This window comes from Leptonychotes weddellii, chromosome X (assembly GCF_054177405.1).
Source record: "Leptonychotes weddellii isolate Sample4059 chromosome X, ASM5417740v2, whole genome shotgun sequence".
NCBI lineage: Eukaryota > Metazoa > Chordata > Mammalia > Carnivora > Phocidae > Leptonychotes > Leptonychotes weddellii.
The window spans coordinates 1,296,686-1,305,450 of record NC_138385.1 but is presented as its reverse complement, the minus strand read 5'-3'; the positions used below and the strand labels follow the sequence as shown (position 1 = coordinate 1,305,450).

At 54.0% G+C, this 8,765-nt stretch overlaps 1 protein-coding gene across 1 annotated transcript; it reads left to right on the top strand.

Annotated features, from left to right (window-relative positions):
• The first annotated feature begins 222 nt into the window (after positions 1 to 222).
• On the top strand, positions 223 to 6,090 carry TMEM187 (transmembrane protein 187). Its single transcript, XM_081808042.1, is given in 6 exon segments — positions 223 to 575; positions 3,850 to 4,165; positions 4,168 to 4,260; positions 4,263 to 4,496; positions 4,499 to 4,619; positions 4,621 to 6,090. Coding segments are annotated over 5 exon segments (690 nt in total). The 5' UTR covers positions 223 to 575; positions 3,850 to 4,146; the 3' UTR covers positions 4,844 to 6,090.
• The last annotated feature ends 2,675 nt before the right edge of the window (positions 6,091 to 8,765 follow it).

The window sequence follows — 8,765 nt, the reverse complement described above, 5'->3', positions numbered from 1 at the left end:
GTTGCATTTAACTAGCAGTGGGGACAAGGCACAGACTGCTGAGGGAGGCTGAAAGGAGACATCAGAATTGCGCCTCGAAAGCGGACATATTCCCACTCCCCACACCCAGCGACCGCGGGAGAAGCGGCCCGAGACGCGCCGGGGCGGGGGGGCGGGGAGTCGGAGGCGGGGCGAGTGGGCGGTGACGTGCCGGCTCCCAGGCTCGCCGGCCCCGCCCTCGGGAGCCGGCGCCACCGCCGGCGCTCCAACTAAAGGAGCCGGGCCGTGCGCCCGGGACCGCTTCCCGTCCCTCGCCCCGCCGGCCGCAGGGCGGGCAGCCAGGCCGGCGGTACCCGAGCCGAGCGGGAGGGCGCGGGAGAGCTCCGCGTCGCCCCGCGTCACCTCGCGTCACCCCGCCCCGCCTGCTTCCCAGAGACCCGCGCCCCGCCCCTACGCGCAGGCGCAGGGCCGCTTTTCGGGTCCGCCCTTCTCCGAGATTTGAATTTCCCCCAGCAAATATAGAGAGGGAAGTACCCGGATGGTGATCACTGGCCTTTTCGCGCCAATACTGTAAGATCTCGCTGCAACCTTGAGAGGTGGGTACTGGCATCAGCTGCATGTGCCAAACCTTGCAGGAGGCCGCCCAGGCACTGCCCCGTCATCTGCACTGTCAGACTCAGGCTGTAGCGCAGGAGTCCTGCGCAGGTGCCTGGGAGCTTGGAGCCACAACAGATGGTTTTCCCACTTTCTCTCAGCTTTGTTTTATCTTTATTTTCACCAACTGATAGTCGAAATTTGGCCTTTCCTGCAATTACGAATGTAGGCTACAGAGCACAGAGTGTTAGCTTGGTGACTTTGTCACCAGTGGAAGTTACAGATCATTTCAGATCACTTAGCTTTTGTTGTAGTTATCCTGAAATTAACTCAAATACAAGACTTAGCAGCAGGCAGAATAACGACTTTGAAATTATTGTAGCTACAATCTGCCCGTAGATTCTGTAATTTCATTTACTAGTAAAGTAGCACATATATTACCGAATCACACATTTCCGAAACTATTTCCATACCATCTTTAAACATATTAAATTTATGTTGTAACTCTCTGTTTTTATGCATTTGGAAGCGCTTCTTTGAGAAAGGCCAAAGAGACCTGTGACAGCCAAAGGACATTTACCCTGTAAATGACTGTGCCACCAACTGCCCTAAATGACCTTGGGCATTCACCTCATGTCTGTGGTCCCACGTCCCTCCCCTGTAAAATAAGGAAGATGAGCTACTGGTTTCCAAGGGCCTTGCCTGAATTCAGCAATTCTCTCCCTAGAGTTCGGGAATCACTGGAGTTGCTCCAGGCTTCTCGGGTATCCAGGTGGCCCAGATTGGCCTCACCTGCTGGGGGTGTCCCATGTTACAGCCCTGAGGCTGGCATTCCCTCATGTGCAGAAAGGCAGCAAGGGTGGTCAGGATAGTCAGGGACACAACAAGCAGTTGTCATAAATGCTACAGGAAAGAAGCCACCACTGTGATTGCTGACAGTGCCTCTTGCTTAAATGCATATAGCCCCAGGAAGCAGGAGAGTCTAAGGAACATGTGTGAACCCCTTCGCCAGGATATTGTCATGCTTTGCAGGACTTCCCCCAAAAGACCCCAGAACTGCAGGCCAGTGCTGTTAAGCCTCCAGCCCTCATGTGCCAGGTGCTGGGGGAATCTGTGTCGGGTAGCAAGGGTCATGACAGTTCAGGTGTGCGGAGGAGCTTGGCCATAAAGTACCGAGCCTGGTGTTCTTGGTGGATTCAGGAAGGTGGTTTGATGACATGTCACTTTCAGCTTGCACAAGGGCTCAGATGGACTCTGCCCAGCAGCCAGAGAGAGGAGTCATTTTCCACGCCCTTCCCGGACCTCCTTCTCTATCAGGTTGACAGTATTTGACTCCTGTCCCCGGCTCTCATCCATGCTTGCGGGCAGACAGGAGGTCCCAAAGGCCTGGCAATTCATGCCACAGAGCCAGGCCCCAGAGAGGTGCAGGTGAGGTGTCCCAGCTGGAGTCAGGAGCTGAATGGGGAGGCCAGGTTGAAAGTGTTAGCAGACCTGAGGCAGGAGGGAATGAGGACAGCAGGATCTCATTCTAGCTGAAGGACAGACTGGGCCTAGGGAGCTTTCAGGGCTCCATGGGGAGGGCACTTTGGTGGCCTGGAGATTGGGACGTGATCATGCATGGCGTGGAGAGCCAGCCCAGTGTTAACTGGGGACTGGCACCATCCAGCCCAGCGGTACTTGAGGAAGGTGCTGGGGGCTGTTGTGTGCAGACCACGTTAGCAGCGGCCTGCCTGGAAATAGGAACCCCAGGGCGGGAGGGGGGGGCAGTTCCCCCCACCCCCGCCGACCTGGACCTGGAAGCTCGTTAGAGAAGGGCTTGGGGGAGGCATGTGACACAGCCACGAGCTGAGACGGAGGCTTATAGTCAATGAGGAGATGCAAGTCGGGGTGAGGGCTTTAGTTCACTGGTGGAAATGCTGGGCCTTGTGGTCCTCCTTAACGACGGGCCCCCAAGGCAGGGTGGGAACAAGAAAGCTCGGTGGGAGGCTCGGCAGCTCCCTCCGCGGAGAGTGTAGGTGGATGCCCAGGGCCCAGGTGAGAGGCGCGATGGTAATGTGCCAGTGGAAAGCATGAGGAAGAAGAGTAGAGGTGCTGGCTTGGTGCTTGAATTGAATTGAACTGGAACTGAGCAGGGACTCACTGAGCAAGGAGAGCAGAGGGTCACACCCCACCCTGCCCTTTCCAGGCCTACATTGCCGGAGGGGGTATGGGCATTGCAATGCCTCGGAAGTAAACACTGTGCGGTGGTCCTTATGTATAAGAGCTGACTTAATCCTCGCGGTGACTCCTCCGCTGGGAGGCCCTGGTATGCAAACTGAGGCCCAGACCGGTTAAGGGCTGAGGTCACACAACTAGAAGGTGGGGGGAGCCGGAGTTTGAACACAGACAGTCCCTCTCAACCCCACCTGCTGCCCTCTTGGCTTTTGAGTCATTTTCATTTTCAGAGCACTGAACCTTTTCTCTCTACGATGGAAATACCTTTCTCGGCTACTAGGCCAACTCACGCCACAGCTGGCCCCAAAGCAGTTGACAGTCAGTGATAAGTGCACATGGTTTTCCCATGGTCTGCTTCTGTGACTGCAGGAAATGGAAAGAAGGCAACTTGGGACAGTGTGGCACTTCAGGGGAGGGCAGGAGGGCTAGCTGTGCCGCCTGGCCTTGCACCTGAGAAGCAGAGGGGGGAGGCTTGTCCTCCTCCCCTCGTCCTCTCCCCCACCTTCCCCTCCTTCTCCTGCCCCCTTCCCTCCTCCTCCCCTTCCTCTTTTCCTCCCCCCTCCCCTCCTTCTCCTCTAGCACTGTCCCATCCCTTGCCTTGGAGTCCAGAACTCACCACAGCTAACAGTCTCTAGATATTGGTTCTCTGGATATTTGGTTTAAAGGGCTTCGGGCTGACTGGAAATGTCAACATTTATGATACCGCTGAGGTGGGAAAGCCCATTCCGAATTGTAATAAGAGACCTTAGAAAGGTCTAAGTCTCTAAATGCAGTGGTGCTAAGGGAACTAGGGCAACGAGCAGGATTTTTCTAGCACACAGATGAAAGAAGAACCGCGTGGGGGTCAGGAGAGAAGGGCACGAAACCCCTAGGGGAGAGAGCATTCTAGAGGCTTCCAGAAGCCACGAGTAAGAAGGTGAACACACTGTGGGTATTGCTTTACTTTTATTTCTGTTTTCTTCTGATGAAAACTGTTGGTGGATCCTAAGGCAGAGAGTTGGGAAGATGGAGGCTCTCTTTTGGATGGTTTTCTTTCTAACCACACTCTTTTCATAACCACAGAAGAAAAAGGCAGAACACTCTTCCACTCCTGCCAGCCAGTTGGCAGGACCGCTACCTCTCTCTGGCCTGCGTCCACCACTCTGGGGCAAGGTCGTGCCATCTGCATCGGGAATCATGGGGACTTCTTCCTGCTGAAGAAGCTGGCTCAGCCGGGAGGCCGAGGCGCGTTTTACAAAAGCGGTTTATCTGAATTCTGAACTGACAGTGGAGGCCACCCCGAGTCCTACCCGGGGCTCCATGTGAAGCCCGAGTCCAGGGCAGGCCCTCTTCCATGGGGCTGTGGCCAGCTGCTTCTGCATGGCCACCGTCTACACGGGGTGTTCAATGGCATCTTCGTCCAAGTGGGCTATGAACACCATGCCGAAGCCCGCATAGCCAGCCTCCCCGCCTTCCTGGCCATGCCCTTCAACTCATTAACTTGGCCTGCGTCCTCCTGGGGGTGTACTGGCTACAGAGAAATGCTAGGGTCCCAGGACGCCCCATGGAGGCGCAGAGGGCTCGCTACCTGAAGGATATCTTTGCTGGCATGGCCCTGGTCTATGGCCTGGTTCGGTGGCTGCGGATTGCGACGCAGTTGCTTGACCAGTGGCTCACCTTGCCCATCTTTGCATGGCTGGTGGCCTGGCGCCTCTCCCTAGACGGGTCGGGAGGTTGTTCCTTGCCATCAAGTGTCTCTCCCTGGGCAGTTACGGCCTCGCCCTGCTGCACCCCTGTGGGTTTGAGGTTGCGCTGGGCGCCCACATCGCAGCTGCCGTGGGCCAGGCCCTGCGCCCATAGGCGCTACGGCACTGTCTCCTCGGGAGTCTCCTTGGCTCCGGGCGCGCTCTCCTGCTTGGGCTGTGTGGGCCTCGAGCTGTGTGACCATCAGCTCGCGCGGTGGCATCTCTTCCAGTGGCTCAAAGCCTGTGATGTGCTCCAGTTCCACTTTGCATTCTTGTTTCTGACAAATTTAAACACTTGCCGAAGCCCTCCTCCTGAGGGGAAGGTACATTAAAGTGTGGAAAGAAAAAACTTAAAAAAAGAAGAAGAAACGGGGCGCCCGGCTGCCTCAGTCAGAAGAGCATGCGACTCTTGATCTCTGGGTTGTGAGTTCGAGTCCCATGTGGAGTGTAGAGATTACTTAAATAAAGAAAACAAAACTTAAATAAAGAAAACCAAAATGTGGAAAGAAGCTGCTTGCAGCCACTGACCACCCCCACCCCCCTGCAGCTGTCAGTGGTGTTAAACTTCCCGGATGTGAGACGATACGAGGATTACATGGTAGACTGTCCCTTCCCTCGAAGTTATGGGCGTCAAGATTTAGAGGTGAAATGTTATGCTGTCTGCAACTTACTTTCAAAGAGACTGACTTACTTCAAGACACTGTCATGGAACATCCCCCGCATTTAACCGACTGAGCCACCCAGGCACCCCAGAAGGGCATCTGTTCTTGAAAGACAAAGGTGAAGGCAGAGTTAAAGAGGGCACTGTCTCTGCCAAATGACATCTCAGGATGGGCTGCCCACGTGTGCCTGCTCAGTGTCCCCCAAGGCCCCTCTCCCTGGAGCCTGCAGGTTGGCATGTGGACCATTGCTATGACTGTTGAGATGCTTTTGAAACTGGGTACCTGTGCTGGATGTTCTGTCCCACCCGGGCACCTCTCAAGTGGGTGGTAGGTCTGAACCATGAACCAAGCCATCACCTGAAGAAGCCCGCAGCTGAGGGCCAGTGAGCCTTGCCTCTGCTGGGGCAGTGGGCAGCCAACCTCTAACCCTCCCACAAGGCCCGGGCAAATGGTGTGGCCTGGCTCAGCGTTGGGGGCCCGGAGGCAGGGCATGCCAGTGGGTGAAGAGCAGGGTGGCGTTTGCTTGGGGAAACAGCTTTGTTCCATGACAGTGTCTTGAAGGCTCTATATGCCTTAGAAGAGGAAAAAGGCTATGGGTGTCTCTAGGGAGGCCACCCTTACCTCAGAGAGGTCAGCGGGAGGGAGGGGAGGATGTGCGTCCTTGGGTGGCTCAGGTAGGGATGAGGATGGGAGGGTGGGGGCAGAGGGGACCAGGGTCTTATATGGGGTGGGTTCTTCACCTAGTATCTGAGTGGTTCCTCCCCCCAGTTTTGCCGTTTTTCTCTTAGTAGCTGTTTGCCTCATGGAGAATGGCTGGGGTCTGCACGGCCTTGTTCATTCCACACCTTTGAGCAATAACTTCTCATTTGATTTCATTTCATTTTTACCAATGCTTAATAAATAAGCCTGAGAACCTTCTGGTTTTTATGCCACTCCTGCACAGGAAACAGGTGGCGTGCTCACATTCGGGTGACTCAGGACAGTTTCATGGAGAACTAGGCACACCACTGTGGGGGTGGGGGACCGCAGGGGGCCCTTTACCACGCCGGGACCCGGGGAGACACGGGGCAGAGCAGAGACCTCCAGAAGCCCAACCCCCTCTGTCCTGCCTGTCTCCCATCCAAGGTTGTCAGATAAAATGTAGCACTACAAATGATGTTTTAGGCCCAGCGTGTCCCAAATATCACATGAGACGTGCTTATTCTAAGAAATTGTTGCACTGTTTATCTTAAATTCAGATTTAACTGGGTGTCCTGTCTATTTGCTAAATCATCTAACTCCTCTAAAGCCACAGGCCTGGAACCTTCTCTTCTCGCTGCCCCCATGCGGCTTCCTGCATCCCCTCCAGCCGTGGTGAGCCCCAGGTTCTGGGGCCGGCATCGCAGAGCGCCTCAGCCCGGCAATGTTTGAGCCAGGAGAGGAAGAAGGCTGGTGGCTGTCTGCTCTGTTTCTCCATCTTACCGCTGCAAGGCTGAGAGGCCAGTGGTTACCAGAGGGGCCCTCTCCCTGCTTTTGGCCTAAACGGTCTAGAGGTCCCAAAGCTGGGAGGGCTCTCCGAAACCATCTGCCCCAACCCCCTCATTTCACAGAAACGAAAACTCCAGAAGTCCCACTTGGCTGACAGTTGCAGCGGAAACCCGGCATCCCACCCCCCTGCCCAAAGTCATGCCCACTGCGTGGCTCTACCTCTCCCTGATGTCTCAGCCTCTCTTCCTTGCTTTCCCATAACCACAGCCTGGGGATGTGCCCCCAGTGGAAACAGTTGGGTTGGTTTTGCTGATTGTTGAGGTGACACTGGCTCGTTGGGCTGGGGTGGTGGGGGGGGTGGGGGCGGACAGCGAGCCACCTGAGAGGCCTGTCAGGATTCTGGTGGCCCTGTCACGGGACATGCAACTCTGTGCACTTGCACCTTCTGTCCTTGGCGGGGGGCTGATCTGGGCTCCTTCACCCCGTCCTCATCCAGGCGCTGATTCCTTCCCAGCTTTCACCGGCTGCACGCAGTGCTGCTGGAAGCTGCGTGTGCGCTCCACGCACCAGAAAGGTGTTACACGCTTTTCCACTTTGTGTGAACGGACACTGTGTGTGGTGCTCATGCATTTGTTCTTCCTCATTCTTTTTTTTAAATTTTATTTATTTGAGAGAGAGAGAGAGCGCACACACACATGAGCAGGGGGAGTGGGAGAGGGAGAAGCGGGCTTCCCGCCGAGCAGGGAGCCCGATGCGGGGCTCGATCCCAGGACTCTGGGACCATGACCTGAGCCGAAGGCAGACGCTTACCGACTGAGCCACCGAGGCGCCCCATGTTCTTCCTCATTCTTGACCTGTCTTTTTCCTTCTTAATTTGTAGGAACTCTGTTTTATATTATAAAGATTAACCATTCATCTGGCATACAGATGATAAGTATTTTTTTTAATCTATCATTTGTGTTTTGACTTTGTGGATATTTTAAAGTAACATGGTTGAAGATTTACATGGTCCCGTATGTCTCTATGTCTCTCTTTTTCTACATAGCTTTTGGGTTTCTGCTCTTAAGACATTTTTTCAGGTCCCTAGATTATGCTTGTCTATTCATCAGATAGCTTTGTCAAATCTTAACATCCCTATAGCTGCTTCAGATCTTTTCACTATAAAATTTTCATTATAAAATTGTTAAAAATAGGGGCGCCTGTCTGGCTCCATTGGTGGAGCGGGCGACTCTTGATCTCAATCAGGGTCGTCAGTTCGAGCCCCACGTTGGGTGTAGGGATTCCTTTAAAAAATTATTGAAAACAGGGAGCCTGGGTGGCTCAGTTGGTTACGTGTCTGCCTTTGGCTCAGGTCATGATCCCAGAGTCCCGGGGTGGAGTCCCACATCGGGCTCCCTGCTCAGCAGGGAGTCTGCTTCTCCATCTGACTCTCTCCCGTCTCGTGCTCTCTCTCACTCTCTCAAATAAATAAAATCTTTTAAAAATTATTTAAAACAGTAATTATAAAAATAGTTAAAATTTACATTTAGAAATAAAACCATTCAGTTGATATTGTCAACATGACAGTTTAGCAAACTGTAATTAGCTGGTGCTCTCTGTGATCACGTTGAATTGAGGAGAGAAAATGCCAAAACTGTGTGTAAGAAGTTGCACTGTAGGGGCGCCTGGGTGGCTCAGCAGTTAAGCATCTGCCTTCAGCTCAGGTCACGATCCCAGGGTCCTGGGATCGAGCCCCGCATCCGGCTCCCTGCTCACCGGGGAGCCTGCTTCTCCCTCTCCCTCTGCTGTTCCCCCTGCTTGTGTGCTCTCTCTCTGCCAAATAAATGAATAAAATCTTAAAAAAAAAAAAAAAAAGCTTCATTGTAGCCTGGGAGGACAGAGGCATTTCCAACAGGTAAAGCACTTCCCTCTGACATCTGGAAATCTCCGTGAGTTGAAATCTTTGGATGAGCATAAACCAGGTGGTTTATGTCCTCCAGTGTGATTGGAGAGCACCTCTTCCCTTTCCAAATGGAGGCTTGGGTCCCGGGTCCTTTTAGCAATCCCCGGGCCCGTTTCTAAGACAAGCAGTCTTCCTCCTAGGTGCCCCTTGAGCCCCTGCTGCCTTTCAGCTGACCATGCTGCT